The 19,517-nt window shown below is 42.0% G+C and overlaps 1 protein-coding gene across 6 annotated transcripts in view; it reads right to left on the reverse strand.

Moving 5' to 3' along the window:
- Window positions 1–534: 534 nt before the first annotated feature.
- Window positions 535–19,517, reverse strand: part of si:ch211-220f16.2 (golgin subfamily B member 1) — a 50,799-nt gene continuing 31,816 nt past the window's right edge. For 4 of the 6 annotated variants that reach the window (XM_055012510.1, XM_055012509.1, XM_035952395.2 and 1 more), the window contains 9 exons: window positions 7,331–18,697; window positions 6,986–7,050; window positions 6,017–6,053; window positions 5,187–5,336; window positions 4,485–4,607; window positions 3,671–3,771; window positions 3,502–3,594; window positions 3,299–3,413; window positions 535–2,120 (listed from right to left, as the gene is read on the reverse strand). In XM_055012510.1, the coding sequence (XP_054868485.1) occupies window positions 1,962–2,120; window positions 3,299–3,413; window positions 3,502–3,594; window positions 3,671–3,771; window positions 4,485–4,607; window positions 5,187–5,336; window positions 6,017–6,053; window positions 6,986–7,050; window positions 7,331–18,697 (12,210 nt within the window). In that variant the 3' untranslated portion in view covers window positions 535–1,961. The remainder of the gene's footprint in view (window positions 2,121–3,298; window positions 3,414–3,501; window positions 3,595–3,670; window positions 3,772–4,484; window positions 4,608–5,186; window positions 5,337–6,016; window positions 6,054–6,985; window positions 7,051–7,330; window positions 18,698–19,517) is intronic. The other 2 variants (XM_055012513.1, XM_055012500.1) reach the window with 1 other exon arrangement.

Raw genomic sequence — 19,517 nt, forward strand, 5'->3', positions numbered from 1 at the left:
CACTTAAAATCTAAACTTGGCATCAGTGATTAATTTTAAGCTCAACTGTATATTGCATTTTTACTAAAAATGTAAGGAAAAAAACACAGAAATACTGAAAATTCATCATTTACATCTATAACAAAATCTCTTCCCATCTTTTGTCACTTCTTTTTGTTATTTTCAGTCAGAAGAAACATATCAATTGAATTGAAATCAACAAAAATCTAAATTTGGCTTCAGCATGAATCACTTTGTCCTCAAGTGTAGGATAATTTTGGATATGGCACATTCAGTAAAAACATAAGAAAATAACAAAAAAGTTCCAATTCATCGTTTACATCTATAACAAAATATCTTAACATCCTTAGTCACTTGTGTTATTTTCGGTCAGAAGAAACCAACCGGTCAAATAAAAACAAATTATAAATCAAAATTTGTCATTCATCATTGAAAAATATTCAGATAAAGTTAATTCAAAGCAACCATCTGGTAGCTGTGATTAATTAAAAAAATGATGCCACAGACTGTAAAAGACACTTCATATGAGCAGAGTGAAAGAAAACTTCAAGAAGCTTTATTAAACTTTGTTGGAGATGGTGAAGGATGAGCTGAAAAAGTTCACCTCTGACACAGTATTGCACAGAGTTCAGCCTCGTGCCGTCAAAAGGCCGACTGCATCGCTAACTCTTAAAAATAGAGGCAGTAGAGAAAATATGCCATCTGAACATTTTTCAGTAGTTAACCTTTGTTTTTTTTCTTCTTCTCATAAATAGATTTGGTTCATTGTTCCGTCCATGAATCACTTTTATGTACAGATCATTACAGGAATCAATGAACAAGCCGGAGGCGTCTTGTACCACCGTTTCTGGCTTGCTAGTTGATCGTATTTCATCCCATCGACCCCATTTTCAACACAATCAAGAACAAATGTACAGTCAGGCAGAGGGGATAGAAACGCATATATACATACATAACAGATACTGTACAGCGTACCTTCTGTGGATGCACATAAATACAGGAAAATCTTAAATACAAACAATATGTACTTTCATATCCGCTGCTTTAACCGCAGTACATTTCCAATGGCACACCATGAAACCGAAGTTAAATTAAGGATGCTTTATAATCCACTGTCTCCCAGTAGCTTTAAGGGGGATGAGCAACTCTCTCAAACTGCCAAAATACAGACACCTTTGGCTTTAAAGGGAACGAGAGGGAGAGGTGTAGTGCTTTGAGATGAGTATGTACACATTTGGAGTTTCAGTGCATAGTTTGAACTCAGCATTCCGATTATGTGCAACGTATGAACTCAGGCAGGCGGAGAAGCAGCAGCTGGTGTCGACGTTTGGGTTTCTGGTGCGTCACCGACATGGAGAGGAGATTTAAAACTAAATTCAGACGGTAATGTTAACCCAGTGGATATGGCTTTCTGCACCTTCTTAGGCTTTTTTTTTTTTACATTTAAGTCGTGTTCAATCTTCAGTCAACTTTCTTTTCTCCTTTCTAATGTGAATCCTAAAACAAATAACTGTGAACAAATCAAGGAATCCACCTTAACAGAAGGGAAGAATCACGCTTTAAGGCTTGATTTACCTACAAACAAAAAAATATGTTATTTTTGCTCACCGAACAAAATCAGAATCTCAAATCAAATTAAAGCCGTTTAACAGAAGCTTCTTCTAAAAGCTGACATCATTAACTTTCCATGTTGTCGATAACAACAACAGGATATAAATGTTATATTAACTCGCCTTGCAGAATGTGTGCAGGTAACTTTAAGGTGAAAATACTATTGATCTATCCAGCAAGATTAACCAGGACAGCTAAGACTCAACGAGCATCTCAAATTACCGTAATGTGTCGGCTGTAGTGTTTTACCATGCATATTAGCATTTAAATATTCTGGATTAGCTGAAAGAAACATTTTCTTCCAGCTTTCAGTTTTAATCTTCGGCCTGTTCCTGTTGTTTCCCAGAGTGCTACAGGGCACCGGTGAGGCACATGAGGACGACGACGTGAATCGTGAGCAGATAGGCCAAGAAGAAATATCGAGAGCGAGCGCGACTCGTCAGCAGCCTGGAGAAGTAAAGGCTTCTGCCTCTGAGCCACCGCCGACACGCCACCATCCCACCTTTCACCTGCAAAGAACAAACACATCAATTACATCTACACTTAAAAAGCAAAGAAAAAAAATCTTTGTCACATGAAATCCTTTAACCAATCAACTGGTCGCCACATGGGCCACGGGGCACTGAGAGCTTGCTACCTGCTAGCCTTACTAGCATAGATTAGTTTAAATCAACATAAAAAGCTAATATTTGCAGAATAATAAATCATTTCATATGATATTCAGTTGTTTGACTACAGTGACAGACAAACTGTGTCAACGTCCAATTACAGAAGAAACTCATTTAGCTAGTTTAACACATGCTAGCTCTTTAGCATATGGAGAAAACACATGTTGTCGTGGTTCATACACTACTGTTCAAAGGCTTGGGGTCACCCAGGCAATTTCATGTTTTCCATGAAAACTCACACTTTTATTCATGTGCTAACATAACTGCACATGGGTTTTCTAATCATCAATTAGCCTTTCAACACCATTAGCTAACACAATGTAGCATTAGAACACAGGAGTGATGGTTGCTGGAAATGTTCCTCTGTACCTCTATGGAGATATTCCATTAAAAATCAGCTGTTTCCAGCTAGAATAGTCATTTACCACATTAACAATGTCTAGACTGGATTTCTGATTAATTTAATGTTATCTTCATTGAAAAAAAAAAGATTTTCTTTCAAAAATAAGGACATTTCTAAGTGACCCCAAACTTCTGAATGGTAGTGTAAATAACAAAACATTTCAGTAAACTGGCTTCACATGTGGCAGCACAAGCTTCTCCCTTAATTTTCTCCATGTATTATTGGTCCTGTTTTAGTGGCAGTAAGGCTTCATGGACATAATCACTAAAACTTTAGAACAGAATTGAATAGAAGATTTTTTGTTGCCAATTTCTCTACACATCCAGGACATGCAGAGAAATCAAAAAGACGTTTCTCTCACACCTTGGTATTGGAGTGTAATTCTGAAACCACCACGATAAACAGACTGGAAACGCTTGCTGAGCAACACTAAAGCTACAAAAAACTCATAATTCAACAATCTTTCAGGAGTTGCTGTTACACTGTTGTTCCCTCTGTCAAAAAATTTCTTCCAGCCTTATTTTAATTGCCTTATATTCAAGCTGGTTTGGTTTTTACGCAGGTAGTGGTGATGTGAACCTATCATGTTGTGTGATTAAATGCTACATTTGTGTACCTTTCGTGTTATCAGAGGCTGGTTCGGGTTGAGACTCAGAGCTTCCCACTCCTCCTCTGTTTCCATTTCGATGCTGAAGTCTCTCTGAGCGTCTCTGGACAGACTGGAGGAAACACTGCAAAAGGAAAAACACTTCAAACTTTCTGCACCGGTTGAGTGAATGAGGATGAGTGTAGTTAAGTGACATTACATTTGACTCTCACCTCTTCGCTCTGTCCTCGGCGAGACGTAGAGCCTCCTCAGCCGCCTCCCTCCTCAACCTCTCATCAGCCAGACTGAGCTCCACCTCCAGCAGCCTGAACACACAAAAACACAAACATGTTAGTGTGTATAAGACTGGTGAAAAGCTCTAAAGAGGGCTGCTGACTTCACCTTTCTCTGAGCTGAGTGGCTTCAGCGGTTTCAGTCATCATGGAGTCGTTGGTCTTCTCCTGAGGGGCTCCTGGAGCAACTTCAGCGTACACCAAACCCTGCTGGTGGAGACACAGCATCACAGGTAAGCACATATTCAGATTTTATGCAGTTTATGTGTCCTCAGGTAACAACACAACAGAACAGAAACACATTAAACTACGAGGAGAAATGCTGGGAGGTGTAACTAATCAGACTGAGGAAGATACCTTACAAAATTCTCATCCTCAAAGGGAAAAAGGGACGTAACTCTCTAATATAAAGTCTTACATCACTGTCTACAAAAACTCAAATATCTAAAGAAATCAACGACAACAAAGGGGAGAAAGGCTTCGAGCTTGCTGCTGTTGCTCCAGGACATTACATCTTTAAACTGCTGCCCCATGTCCTGGAGCAACAACATGCTAACTCCAAGCTGTCCTCTCGTTTTTCCTTTGATTGCTTCAGATATTTAAGTTTTTCTTCACAGTCATATAAGGTTTTATAGTGTACAGTTATGCCACTAAATGGGAGTTACACCCTTGTATCCAGGTGAGGTTGAGAACTTTAAGTCATATTTGTTTCTTTCTGTCCAAAACAACAAAAATAGATGAAAGAATGACAGAAATGATGCACAAGCAACTTGTGTTTTTTTTTTTTTCTTTACAGACTTCAGCAGCAGCTTCAGCAGACTTTGAAGTCCGACTAAGAACAGCACAGACATGAAACAAACATTAAAAAAATGGAACACAGAAACAGCTGGAGTCTAGAAGAGCAGCATGCTTCCATGTGGTACCTGTGCCTGGCTTTGGACTTGTGTTTCCAGCCAGTGGCAGCGGTTCTGAGTGTCCCTCAGCGTTTGGGAAACGGCCCTCAGCTGAGCTGCAACAGCACCTTTCTCCTCCACCGACTGCTGCAGCTGTGGGGTTTGAAGAGGGAAGACGTCCGGTTAGAGCGGACAGAAGGGAGTTTTTGCACATTTAAGCATTCGTGTTGATTCGGCATCTCAAAGAAACAATTTCATTCTTATTTTTCAGAGGGTAACGTAGAAAACAGAGAGGAAAAAACCTTGAATGTTTTAACTTTACAGCTGTGTAGTTTAATCAAACAGCTGCCTATATCACACAAGTAGATGAACACTCACATACTGTTCATGTTCTTTGCCTTCACATTGTGGTCCAGGTCAAAATTCCCCCAGAACGAGCATCTATACCAACTTATGAGCTACAGATCTATCTATAATGTACAAATAGCTGATCTGACATTACTAAACAAATGATTAATCTTTACTTAATGTTTCAGAGAGAAGGGAGAGTACATGTTTTAGATTTTATATCACTTGTTTTTGGACAGAAATATCTACTATCACACAATATTGTGTCCTATTTCACCCAAGACCTGAAAACATAACAGCTATAGTGATATAAACAATTTTTCAGGGCTTTACTCAGTTTAGCTGCACACTGAGATGAAGTGATGGGTTTCAGCTGGTTCATACCTTGGCGTTGAGTTGCTGGAAGTACTGGTCTCGTTGTTGGATCTCATACATGCAGCGCTGCAGATTCCTGTGAAGCTGCAGCCTCTCGGCCTCCAGTCGACCCACCATGTCCTCCAGTCCAGCCTGACCTGCCAGAGCAACAGTTTCCTGCTGCATGGAAGGAAAAACAAGTCAAAACAAAGGAATTAAGGAACTAAAACTGTTGACTTACTATACCTAGGTTTATAGCAAAAACTAAAAATTAAAAATTACACATTTCATCTTTCTTAAATTAAGTTCTTGGGGATTCTTTTCTTCTATATTTTTGGACAAATTGCCATCCACACAAACACTTAGATGAGAAACTAAAACTCATTTTGAACAATCTCATAAACCATTGAAGGCTGGTAAAAATATAACAACAATATTATAATATACTGACAACTTGTTGAGAAAGGCTCAGCTTCAAGAACGGATTTGCACAAAGAGCAATCAAAAAAATTAGAGACTGTGAATATAAAAATAAAAAACTGAGCTTGTGAAAATTGTACAAACAGTAAATTTATAAAGAGCAGTAGTTCATCAGAATCATTTCTGCATAAACATACGGAAGTCATGCCTTCGTAAGACAAGAGCTAAGGGAACAAAGTCACGCTGTCCTTTCACAGTTCTACAATTTCATTTAGCAGATGCTTTTATCCAAAGTGATGTACATCTGAGAGTAGTTTTAGCATCACAACAGTGGGTTTTCTCCAGTTCTAAAGTTGAACTTCGCCTCTCATAAATACTTAAACCACACATCCCATACACGCTTCAGATAAAGGCAAAGTCGATTCCCAAGTTGAACATACCTGGGCTGGCAGAGGCTCCTTCTTCTCAGTTTCAGATCTACATAAGAGAAAAACTTTAGTGTCAAATGCAAACATTTCTGCTCCTGTCAGATTTTCACTCACTGTGGGCTCATTTTTTTACTTCAATATAAAATCCTGCACCTGCATGGAAATAAGTAGTGAGAACCTAAAAATGTCATCTATGCAGTTTCATAAAGTTGCAATGTTATCAATCATCCAAAGGACAAAAACAAAAGATTTATTTATTTCATTATTTATGAATGGAATTACCATGTAGAGCATTCTTCTACGTGTTACCAAAACTGGGAAAAAACATCCTCTACATATTTGGTGTTTTCACTCTGCACATCATTTCCAGAAAGATGTTTCACCTTGCTGAATGTATCTTCCAACAATTTGCTATTTACCGTTACTGAGCCATGCTGCATTTATTTTAGTGATTAATAGGTTTAATTTTCTTCTCAGTCTCTCTTGCCATTGTCTCTCTGCTACAGTGCCTGCAGTTCAACTGAAAAGCCTCTGAATTTTTGTCATGACTGTTGGTCACAGCTGAGTAAGTCCTGGTTTTTCAGTTATGCTGAGAAGCGCAGAATTCTTGTTTTGTATAGGACCAAACGGAATTGGTTTATTTTTTTGCAAATCTTAAAATAAAACATGTAGAATAAAGTCATTTTGATGACAAATCCTATTTTTAAACACAGATCTGGTTAATTTTCCTGACAGAACTGCACATCACAGACGGTTAATGATGTTGGAAATGTTTAAATTCAGACATGTTTTTTCAGTTTTTACAATTTCTGGGTGATAAATAACGTGATTTCAGGGTCTTTGTAAAAACATGACAGGTTTCAAACCTGCCAGTGTGTTTGGTGAGTTAAGCAAACTGGTGGCTGCTTAGATGTTAAGTACAATACAGGAAACACTATGCACAAACAGACTAGTGAGTAACAACAAAGTTAAAGTTTTTACCTCAGATGTACTGCTTCTTCTTTGTGAACCATCTGCTGTACTTCATCCATCTCCTGCTTTTTCACCTGCAACGACATCAAAAAAATAGAAAAAAATGTCATCAATCACTGAAGTAATAAAAGCCGTCTTCAAGAAAATGTTATAATTATGAGTGATGAGAGAATTTCACAGACACCAGAGCAGCCCAACAACAGAAAAATACCATGCAAGTCGAAGCCATGGTACGCAAAACCAAAATGAAAACCATCTACGTTGACCCTGCATGCTGTTTGCAACAAGAACCACAGCAGAGAAATGAGTGCAAGCAACAGCCAAACTCAAACCACAGCTGATGACTTGACTTACCGGCCCGTCCTTCTCATTCCGGACGCCACTTCCTTTTGAGTTTTCCACATTCGGGCCATCGGCAGCCTCCGGGCTCGACCCCTGCCTGGACTCAAACACTCTTTTGGCTCCGACCAGCTCATCCATCAGCCTGTCGCGATCGTTTTGCAGGCTGGCCATGGATCTGGAGAACGCTGACAGCTGCCTGCTGTACGTGGCATTCTCCAGACTGACCTGTTTCAGTTCTTTCTCCTTTTCTGACAAGGCCTTTGACAGCTCGTCCAGCAGCTTGTTCAGCTCCATGTTGACGTCTTTGCTCTCCACAGCTTTCAGTTTATGAACCAGGATGTCCCTCTCTTTGACCAACATGGCCAAGTCCGAGGTGGCGTCCTGCAGACTTCGCTCCATCTTGTTCAAGGCTGCCTGAGTCTCTCGGAGCTCTTCATCGTATCTGTTCCTGAGGACCTTGAAGTCCTCGATGAGCTGGTCTCGGTCGTTCTGCAGAGCCGCCATGGCTTTGCACAAGGATTCATTCTGAGCCTTCATGTCTTTGTTTTGTGATTTAGCCTCTGATAACTGTTGCTCCATCTCCAGTATTTCCTTTGCGAGCCCAGCCACCCTCTGATCCGCCGTCTCTCGCTCATTCCTCATCAGCTGCACCTCGCGTTCGACTGCGTCCAGCTCGCCGTTGTATTTGTCCTCGGCCTCCGCTAGCTTTTTGTCAGTTTCATTTTCCAGCTGCTGCATTTTGTCCTTCAGCTCATCGGACAACATTTTCAGAGAAACAAGCTTCTGCTGGAGGTCGTTACATTCGGCTGCTTTGGCTGCCACGGCTTCCTGCAAGTCTGTGATCACTTTGCCCTCATTTGTTGAAGCCCTTTCCTTCTTATGAGTCGAAATTTCAGCTTTCAGTTGCGACACCTGAGTTTTAAGTTTAGAGTTCTCTGACTTTAATGTGCTGCTGCCTTCTTCTTCCTTTTGCAGCTCCAGCCGAGCCTCTCTGTGCTGCTTCTCAGCTGCAGCCTTTTGGGTTTCCAGGTTTTTAATGACATCCTGCTGCTTCTTCAGCAGCACTTTCAGCTGGTTGTCCTTGAGGGATAAAACCTGATTTAAATCCTCTCTGTAGCGAACCAGCTGAGCCCTGAGCATGGCGTTCTCCGAGTTGAGATCATCCATCTGATGTAACAGCTTCCTTATTTCATGTTTAAGGCCTCTGGCTGCACCCCCTTCCCCATCAGCGGAGCCCTCTTTTCCCTTTAACCCCAACTGGCTCTTTGCTTCCAGTATTCTGTATTCTGAAATCAATCGCTCCCGTTCGCTCTGTAAAGACACCATCGAGTTCTTAAATGACTCCATCTTAGCTGCCATCTGCTCTTTTTCCTGGACGGATCTGTTGGCTTTAATTTGCAGACTTTTAACTTTGGCCTCGAGCCCTCTCAGCTCTTTGTCGGCCGTTTCCCTTTGGTAGCGTAAAGATGTTAGCCGGTCCTCGTAAACTGACACCTGTGAGCGGTAGTTGGCCTGGAGCTGTTCCAGATATCCCGACATCTGTCCGTCCTTGCAGGACAGCAGAGAGGAGATCTCAGCGTCTTTGCTCTGCAGGAGAGTTTTGAGCTGCAGAGAAATTCCTTCCTGCTTCTCAAAGTCGGCCTGAGTTTTGTCGTTCTGAGACTGCAGAAGAAGAAGCTGAGCGTCCGTGTCAGCGTTGATCTTCTCCATTTGCTGGAGATGAAGCTGCATTTGGGAAATCGTGTCTTCTTTGTCGGCGAGCTGTCGGTTCAGTGTGTTTTTATCTTGTTCTATTTTCTCCACCTGAGCGCTGAGTTCTTTCACCTGAACGGTCATGAGCTCTGCAGTCTCGCTGAGCTCAGCGTTGCTTGCGCTCATAACAAACAGCTGTCTTTGCTGAGCAGCAGCAGCGACAGAGTATTCATTCAGCGTTCGTTCCAGCCTCGATTTGGTCACCCGTAGTTCATTCACCTCTTTATCTTTCACTCTCATATCTTCCAGGAATCTTTTAATCATGAAGCCTTGTTCTAGGAGCTGGTTATCCTTCTCATTTAAGGTCTTTTGGTACAAATCGTTCCACAGTCTGTTGACATCAGCCCCTTGTGGAGTCGAACACAGAGCAGACAGCTTTGCTTCATTAGTCTCGGCTGCTCTCTTCAGAGTATTTATCTGCAGATCCTGAGAGTCCAGCTGCTGCCTTAGTTCATCAACTCGTTGCGTTTCTTGATCTTTTAGGTCCTTGAGGTCATCGATCTGTTGTTGCAACACAAACTGACTCTCCATGTAGGAGTTTCTTTGTGTTTCCTCCACATGTTGTACTGTTTTCTCCATGGTCTGTTTATTTTGCTGTGATATTTGAAGAGCCAGCTGATCTCTTTCAGACAGAACACTTCGGATCTTTTCTTCAGCTTCCTGGAGGAGACTCTTCTGCGTAATGAGCTCAGCTTCAATTTGTTTACTCCTCTCCTCCAAAACTGATGTTTTCTCAGTGGTTTTCTTCAGATTTACTTCCAAGTGCACGCAGGCTGACTGCGAGCTCTTCAAAGAGCTCTCCAAGTCTAAAATCAGTTCCTGGTATCTGATGCAGTTTTGCTGCAGCTGATTTATCTCCTGGTGCTTTTCCTTGAGCAGCTCCTGCAGCTCTTTCCTCACATTCTTGGAGCCTTCGTTGCCTCTCTGAACGGTCTTCAGTTTATCCTCCAACTCTCTCACCAACTTGAGCTGCTCCTGTTCTTTTTCTTGGCGAACTCGATCACTCATCTCCTTGCTAGCAGTGAGCTGAGAGGACAGCTGAGTGTTTTGGGTTTGCAAACTGTTGATAGACTCAGTCAGTTCATCGATTCTTTCAGAGTTCTTGAGGATCACAGTCTCCAAATATTCATTTTCATTTTTCACTTTGTCTGAGATCTCTTGAGCATTTTCGAGCTCCTCTTGCAGAAGAGATTTGTCATCCTCCAAGATTCTCACCTTCTCATTCAGGCTGATAGTGTCCTGGCTGTTCCTGTTAATAATGTCTTTGAGCTCTTTAATGGTGTCATCTTTTTTTCCCAACTGTAATTCATGATCATTCTGTATCTTCTCAGTTCTTTCAGAGAGACTTTGCTTCTCCTTTTGTAACAACTTGTTGATTTCCAACTGAGCACCAAGCTCTGTTTTCTGGGCCTCGATCTGGGCAGAGAGGGAATTATTCAACCTGAGTGCTTCATCAAGTTTAAGCTGCATGTTGTTTGTGTATGTATTTGATTCCAAGCTCCTCTTTTCCAGTGAACTGCTAGCCTCTTCAAGCTTTGCTGCCAGTTGGCTATTTTCAGCCTGCGTCTCAGTAAGTTTCACTCCGAGATCCTCTAAGGACTCGTTCAGTTGGCAAATCTCAGTCTCTAGTCGCTGTTTTTTGTCACCGAGCTCACACATTGCCTTTTTGTGGTTTCCATCTAGCTCAGTTAGCTCTTGTTTAATCTTCTGATTCTCCTCCTCGAGCTCCTCAATCTTCCGGCGTTTCTCTTTGGAATATTTCTGCATCCTCTCTTTAATTCTGTCATTTTCTTCCTCCATCTCTCGGACTTGTTTCTCCAGATTCTCCATCTCAGCCTCGTGTTTGTGTGTTTTCCGAATCGCCTCCTGCCTCTCTCTTTTAGCTCCCTCCAAAAGCTGCCTCATCTTGTCCATTTCACTGCTGACGTTTTCATAAGCTTGTAAGAGAGACTCGTATTCTTGTTTCAGCTCTGCGTGCTTGGACTTCCACTTGGACAGCTCGTCCGTTTGAGAGTCTTTAAGTGATTCGAGCTGGCAGGAAAATGCTTGTTTCTGCTGAGTGATGTTTTCTATGGTGAGTTTCAAACTTTCACAGGCTGCAGACAGACTGCGATTATCATTAAGGACACGATCGACCTCAGTGCTGAGTTTGTCTTTGTCTTTGGTGACAGATGACACGGAGCTTTCCAGATCCGTATTCTGTTGTTTCAATTTCAACACTGATGATTCCAGAGCAAAATACTCAGCTTCTTTCGCTTCACATCTTGCTGACTGCGTTTCTGCTTCATCTTTGAGTGCAGCGTTTTCCTTCAGGAGTTCTTTCCTAGAAACTAAAGCTGCTTGAAGTTTCCTAGTCAGAAGGGCGATTTTGCTCTGGTGATCCTGATCATTCACTCGGGTGACATCGTCTCGAGATTTCTGAAGCTCATTAGCGTCTGTTTTCATCTTCTCAACAGCAATTTCATGCATTTTACTTTGCTGCTGTAATTGCAGTTCAAGTGCAGCAATTAGCTCTTCCTTTTCTGAAACTTGAGCCTGAGAAACCAGCAAGGCTTCGTCTCTCTCCTTCATTTTCGCTTCAAAGTTTTCGGCACATTTGCAAGAAAAACAGACGCCTTCCTCCTGCTTGAGGATTATCTCAGGTTTCTTCTCGTGCAGTTGCTCGTTTACTTTCTCCTTCAGCTGCTTGCTCAGCGTCGTTACCTCGTCTCTCAGTTCATTGATCAGTTTGAAGGCGCTTTCCTTTTCCTGCTTCAAAGAATCCAAACTCCTTTGTGTTTCGGTGAAGTGCAGCTGGGCATTTTCAAGCTCCTGAGTCAGAATACCTTTGTCCTCACTGAGCTGCTGCTGTGCTTCTGCTAATGTCTTTTGGATGGTTGAAACCTCGGAAGATTTCTGCAAAACTAAAGCAGCTGCTGCCTCAAGTTCCATTTTTATATGATTATTGTGCTCCAGAAGAGTTTCCTTTTCTTTCATTAGGATCTTATACGTTTCTTCATTGGCTTGCTTATGTTCCTCAGAGATGTTTATCTGGGTTTCCAAAGCGAAGATTTTATTCAATAATTCTTGATTCTCCTGTTGGGCCTGTTCCTGACATCTCTCAATTTCTTTTTTCTCCTTTACTTCAGCCTGAGCTTTCTCCAAGTCGTTTTCCATCATTTGTAGCTTGGATTTCAAAGCTTCTGCTCTTTGCCCCATGTCTGCAAGAGCCTCATCTTTAGTTGTCATGTCAAGAGAAACGCTCTCAAATCTGGATTTCACAGCTTCCAGCTCCGTTTGCAAGCTGCACAGAGCATGACACTGGCTCTCCTTCTCAGCCAAAGACATCTTCAGACCTTGTAGAGTCTTATCCCTCTCTTCAACGAGCTGCCTCAAAGTGTCCAGTTCATCCAGATAAGACAAAGAGGTTTTATGAAGGTCTTCCAGCTCCTTGATCTTCTCATTGAAGTTCAACTGGATGGCGTTGAGCTCGTTCGTCTGCTGGCAGTGTTGTTCCAGAAGAGCCTTGTAGTCGTCTTTCAGCTCGGCCAGTTCTTGGCCTAATTTCTTCTCATTTTCTTGAGCTTTCTTCATCGTTTCTTTGCGTGCCAACAAAGCAGCCTGAGCCTTTTTCTGCAGCGTCGCTTTTTCAAGTTTCATCTGTGCAAGTTCGTTTTCCAAATCGACAGCGCTGGCACCGGAAGAGGATTTGTCTTTTAACTCATCTTTACACGTCTTCATTTCATTTTGAAGCTCTTCTAATTTCTTAATCAAGCTGTTTCGTTCTCGCTCAAAAGCTTCTTCATTCCCAGCAGCACTGGACTGCAGCTGCTCAATGAGAGAGTCTTTCTCACCAAGTGTTTGCAATGTTTCAGACAAATGTGCTTCTTTCTCGTTTAGTGTGGCTTCCAATCTTAGTTTATCTGACTGTAATTTCTCCAGGAGTCTTTCTTTTTCTGTTTTGTGTTCAAGAATCTCTCTGTTTTTCTCTAGAATTTTCTTTTCAAGAAGAGAAACATTTTCTTCAAACATTTTTTCTGTGGCTTGAGCATGATTTGTTACTTCATTTAACTTATCCTCCAAAAGCGAAATCTCACTTCTGTTGTTTATATTCTCTTCTTTTTGGTTTTCATATTCTTCGATTCTCTTCAGCAGATCTTTTCTCACAACCAGAGCAGCTTGGAGCTTCTTCTTCATGGCATCTTTTTCTTTAGAAACCTTGGCGAGCTCACTCTTTAGATCATCCTTTTCTTTAATCAGCTTCAGCTTCTCTGAATTCTTGGTCTCGATTTCACTTTGACAGCCTGAAATATCTTCCTCAAGCCTCCTCACTGAGGTTTTCAAGCTCTCTAATTCTGCTAATAGAAAACCGTTTTCCTCACCAAGTTTCATTCTCTCATTGGAGGCAGACTCTATGACTTGAGCGATGGATGCATCTTTCTCTTTTAACTGCTGACTGAGTCCAGCAAGTAACTCCTTCTGCTGACTTATCTGAAGGCTCATACAGCTGATCTGCTCATCTTTTGCTTGCAATTCAAAATGCAAAGAAGATTGTTTGGCAGCAGCTTCTTTCATTTTCTCCAATTCGGCATTGAGTTGAGTCTGTAAATGCTCAACTGTCTCTTGCAAAAGAGAAATTTGTTGAACCTTCTCATCATTACTGCGCTCTCCTTCATTAAGTACATTCTGTGTTTTTTGCAAGTTGTTTTTCAAAGCATCCACCTCAGACTGGTGCCTTTCTTGTAACTGTTTTATCTTTTCCTGCAAGGAGGATTTTTCTCCATTTAAAGCAGCAGATCTCTCAAAAGCGGATAGCTGCACAACAGAGGAATCTTTGCCAGCTAAAAGTTTCTGTAACTCATCTTCCACACCTTTCAGAGTTTCCTGCAAATTATGGTTCTCATTATCCTTTTCCTGGATAGAAGCCAACATTGTCTCCAGTTGAATTCTGGACGCCGACGCCTCCAACTCTTTAGTGCTCAGCTGATCAGAGCCCTGCCTAATTGCGGAGGAAGCCTCGGCTAATTTCTCCTGCAAACTGTCCAAGTCCTGTTTCAAAGCATTAACTTTAACATCTTTAGATTCCATTTCGTACTCAACACTTCTCAACTGTTCTGCAAGGAGACTCTTATCCTGCTTTTCCCTATCCAGAACCAACAGCCACTCTCTCTCAGAATCCTGCAGAATTTGCTCTATCTTTTGAACGCTTTCTTTTAACTGAGAAAGTTCTTCATCTTTGGCACTAACCTTTGATTGAAGGCTCTGCTTGTCGGACGCCATTTTCTCCATTATTTCCTTCATGCTGCTGGACTGCTGCTCCATCTGAACCTGCAGCTCCCCCTGCGACGCCCACCTCAGATGAAGCTCCTCCTTTTCTGCAAGAAGCTTCCTAACTTCTTCTTGCAAATGTGTCTTTTCACTACTGACAGCAGATAGAAGCTTCTGGTGCTCTTCCTTTGTCAAACTAATCTCCTCATTTAGCCTCTTGTTCTGCTCTTCTAGTTTCTGCATGTCTGAAACCAGCTGCGAAGCGTGCTTGGCCTGAGCTGTGTACTGACTATTTATTGCATGGAGGGCCATTTCTCTCTGCTCGAGGTTTTCCGTCAGTGCGTTCATTTGTGCGACCACCTGGAGGTGTTGAGATTTGAGTCTTTCTATTTCAACGGTCAGCAGCGACACGCTAGCTTGATGGGAAGCGAAGGCCTCGTCCTTTTCCTTTGACAGACTGGAGTTCAAGACTTCGGTTTTCTCCAGTCTGTCATGGATCACAGATAACTCATTTCTCAGTGTTTCTATGGTGGTCTTTGCTGTCTCACGTTCGCTATTTGAAACCTCCAATGACGCCCGAAGACTGGACACCTCATCCGTCCTCTGGGAGAGCTGCTTTCTCACATCTTGAAGCTCCTCTAAGTTGGAGGCGAATTTCTCTTGCAGGTTGTTGAAGGCACTTTGCGTTTCTCCTGCAGACTTTTTGAGGTTTTCAGACCCAGAGGACAGTGACTGTATTTGATTCAGCAGTTGCGACACGAGCTCTGTGCTTTCCATGAACTGACTTTTGAAGAGCGAAGCCTCGTCTGCTCTTCTCTGAACGTCCTGAAGAGACTTCGACTGCTCCAAAAGCGCAGCTTCTTTTTCTTCCAAGGCCTTTTTGAGATTTTCCACTTCAGAAATCTGCACTTGGAGGCTGTTGTTGAGCTTTGCGACGGATTCTTCAAGGTGTGAAATCTGTTCTTTCATGCTCTCACATTCTGCCTCTTTGGCTTGTAGATGTGAATTTAACTTTTCAACAGCGGCAGAAGAATGACTTTGATATTCAAGACTCGACTTCTCGCTTTTCTCCAATGTATTTTTCAGCGTGGACGACTCTGAAGTAAGACTCTCAACCTGACCTCTGAGTTTAGACACAGAATCTTCAAGCTCTACAACTTGTTTTTGTAAACTCACATTGTCGTCTGCTTTTTGCTTCAACTGCTCCCCCTGATCTGCAATCGTATTGTTGAGCTGCTGGATCAAACTCTCCTGCTGTTTAATGGTATTTTCTTTTCCTTGCATGTCTGAGTTAAGAGTCTCCTTTTCTGAAAATGCCACTTTGAGTTGGTTTTCCCTGTCACACACCTCTTCCTGTGCTTTAGACAGCTCTGTTGCCATTTTTTGCAGCTCAGATTTCAGCTTTGTATTCTGCTCATTCAGCGCTTGAATGCTGTCTTTAAAATCGACTATTTCAGCCTTCCTCTGGTCGTCCTCCTGTACCAGCTGCTGATTTTCTGCAGTGAGTTTCTGCACAGAAGCTTTTAGGTTGGCAATTTCAGCCTCCATTTCTGCAGCAGTCTCATTCATGGCCCCGAGTTGGCTGCTGAGTGAAATCACTGACTCATTTCGTTTATTCAGCTCATCTTTGTGGCTCTGAAAGTCACTTGTTACTTCTTTTAATGCCTGCTCTTTTTTCTCTATCTGCCGTTTTGCCTCGGAGCACTCTAGTCGGAGTGACTCTACCTCACCCTGCATCTGTGATATGAGGTCTTTCTGTAGCGTGACTTCATTCTGATAAACACTACACTCCTCTGCTTTCTGCTGGAACATGGTGTCTTTCTCCATTAGCCCTGATTTCAGAACAGATCCCTGCTCCTGTAGCATCGATATTGTATCCTGAAGCTGCAACAGCTGTGAACTCTGCTCTGACAGAGTTCGCTCTTTGTCACTCAAGGACGTGCTAAGATGACTAAATTGCATTTTGAAGCTTTCAACTTGCTCTTGTAAATTGTGAAGTTGTTCGTCTCTCTCTTGTAGCGTTTTTGACAAATCAGCACATTCGCTCGTTTTCTCTAACAGACCTGCAGAGCTGGACTTATTTAACTCGTCGGCTGCAACAGTTAGATCCTCTTTTTCCTTCAACAGGCCGTTGATTATCTTCTGACTTTCTGAGATTTGAATTTCAAAGCCTGAATTTTTATCGTGCAGCAGATTTCTCTCAGCGGTTAGTTCAGAAACTGATTTAATGCTTGTTGCTAACTCCTCCTGTAGTCTTTGATTATCTTCCACCAGGCTGCTAATCTTCACGCTAAAACTAGAGTTCTGTTCGTGAATTGCTTTCAGCTGCCCTTCGAGCTCAGATACAGCCTGTGTTTGCTGAGAAAGCTCCTTTTCTCTGGACTCACAGGCAGCATGAAGTTGGCGGTTTTCCTCAGCGAGAGCCTGGACGTGGCTGTTTAAGCTAGCCAGCTCTGTTTGCCGCCACTCGGCTTCACTCTCAAGCTTTCTGGAGTTTTCTTCCATGATACTAATTTGGTCACTCAGAGACTTTACAGTCTTGTTTGCATCATTCAGCTCATCTTTGCGTTTTTGACACTGCTGTGTTGTATTTTTCAGCATTTCTTCTTTCTCTACAAGCTGCTGCCTGAGTTGTGAGTGGTCCTCATTGAGCGATCCAGCCTCAGCTTGTAGCTTTTTAAGTTCATTCTGCAAACTGTGATTCTCCTCCTGTTTCTGTTTCAGCTTTGCATCATTTTCCAATAACCCGGACTTCAGACTGCGTTCTTGTTCCCGAAGCAGATCCAGTGTTTCCTGAAGTTGTTTTTGCTGATTTTGTTGGGCTTCGTTTTGCGTCTGAAGATCAGTGGCGGTATGCTCTTTTTCTACCACATCACGCTGCAGCTGCTCTACCTTAGAAGTCAAACCCTGCACTTGTTCCTGCAGCTGCGTCACTTTTTCCTCCCTCTCCCTGAGCAGCTGATTAAGATTGCTACATTCATTTGTTTTTGCCAGCAAGACCTCCGAGTTGGAGTGTGTGCTTTGCTCAAGAACGCGATTTAACTCAGCAGTTCGTGCAGTCAGGTCGTCTTTATCTTTTTGTAGTCCTTGAATGATTTTGTTATTTTCTGAATGCTGCGTCTCCAACGTAGATATTCTTTCTCGCAGCGACTCCATCTCTGCTGTAACCTCTGAAATGTTTTTCACACGCTCAGTTATTTCCACTTCCAGTCCCTCCTTCTCTTTTGTAAGGCAATGCACTTGATTCTCCAGACTGTTGTTGAGTTCAAGAGCAGATGAAACTTTTTCATTAAGCTCAGTTACATTCTGCTTCTGCAGGTCAAACTCCTCGTTCAGCCCTTTAAGTTTTTCTTGCAGCTGCTGTTTCTCAGCCTTCGTGTTTTTTAAGAGGTTCTTGAGTTTGGAGATATTTTCAGATTTGCTTTGCAGTTCGTTGCCCAATTTCTTGTTTTCTGCATCCCGGTCTTGCAGTTCTATGTTGAATTTCTGCCTCTCGTCCTTTAGCGTATTTTCCAGTGACGCTATGGTTTCCAGTTTCTCCTGCATTGTCTTTTTGACGTGCTCCTCACTCTCCACTTGCTCCTCTAATTGTTTAGACAGTATCTGAACTTCACTATCAGACTTCTCCACTTGTGCTAAAAGCTTGTTTTGTTCCTCCTTGAAGGATTTCAGCTCTTTTTCATAAGTTGCTTCTTTATAATGAAGCTCTTGCTGCAGTTTCTCGTTGCTGGTATTTTTATCCTTGAGCTGTGAAACCAGTGCCTCCGACTCCTGGAGCTTTTGTGCAGATAACGTCAGCTGTTCCTTCAGTGAAGTGATGTGTGTTTCACATTCAGAAAGATGATTGCGATGGCTCACAGTCTGTTTCTGAATCTCCCCTCGCAGCTCCTGAACAGTTCTCTTATCCTCCTCAGCCTGCTTTATCAGATGTTCCACCTCAGTCCCTTTAGACTCTCTTTCTTCTGTGGCCTTCACTAACTCCATCTCAGTGTCCTTTAGCTTCCCGACCAGCTCTGTGATCTTAGAGTTCAGGGCCTGCTGGTCTGAATTCTGTGAGTCTCTGATAATCATGGCCTCCCGCTCTGCTTTACTCAGAGCGTTTTCTACCTGGACCAGACTCTCTTCTTTGACTTTGATCTCCTGCTTTAGCATGGTGACCTGTTCTGCATACTCAGCCATGTTCCCAGCCAGGGCTGATATCTCCTTGTCCTTTTCCGTCAGAACGTCTTTAAGACTATCAATTTCCCGCTCACAGCTCTGAAGGTCATGAATGAGCTGAGCTCGTTCTTCCAAGTGGGCACTGTTTAGTTTGTCCAGCTCCTCGTTTGTCTGATCCAGCTCAGTTTGCAACGTTTCGATTGTGACTTCTTGTTTTTGTGTCTGAAAATTATGAGATAAAAAAACACAATTAAACATCCAGTTCTCAACATGAGAAAGTCAGAGTATTATCTACTGTCTATTTTTCAAAAAAAAAAAAAACTACATTGATGAATGCATTACCAAAAATGACTGAAATTGTAAAGACAGATGTTTACTCTCTGAAACTCAAGCAGTTTCTGGGCTTTTTTTTTTTCTCTGTTTGACAGAAAACTGCTCAAATCTGGATGAAATTATCACCGATATACTTCTTCAGGAAGAACGCTGTTATCTGCAAGACTGTTTCGAGGCTTTCATCTGTGTTTTAATGATAGTTTCTCAAAATAAAATGTTAAGTAACTTATAGTTATGCCATTTGTACAACATGTAGCTCTTAGTTGCTTTTATCATCCCACTATTCTGTTTAATTCCATGAACCCCAAGCAGTTTCTGCTTCAATTAGATTTTTTTTAACTTTTACTCATTGTGGTCCACACCGCTACTGAAACACCACTACCATGGCTAGAAGTAGAGACAGCTCAAAGATGTCTTCTAAACAGTATCACAAACAAACAGCACTGTGAAAATGACATGTCTTAAAATGACAAAAAGTAAAGTTGACTTTCTTTAATTATTTGTTTTTAAAAATAAAGTAAAACATATTTTTCGAGCCTGGAAGTGCTACCAAAATTGGAAAAAATGGGGCTCGTCATGCTATAGATATTTTGCTATTAATATTTTTTAAACCTTGATGAACTCTGCATTTTTCCCATGACTCTGCACACCACTCAGGTTATTTCACCGTGCTAAATGTAGCTTTGAAAGCCTAGATCTAGATTTGATT

The sequence above is a fragment of the Amphiprion ocellaris genome, chromosome 1 (assembly GCF_022539595.1).
Source record: "Amphiprion ocellaris isolate individual 3 ecotype Okinawa chromosome 1, ASM2253959v1, whole genome shotgun sequence".
In the NCBI taxonomy this organism is placed as follows: Eukaryota; Metazoa; Chordata; class Actinopteri; family Pomacentridae; genus Amphiprion; species Amphiprion ocellaris.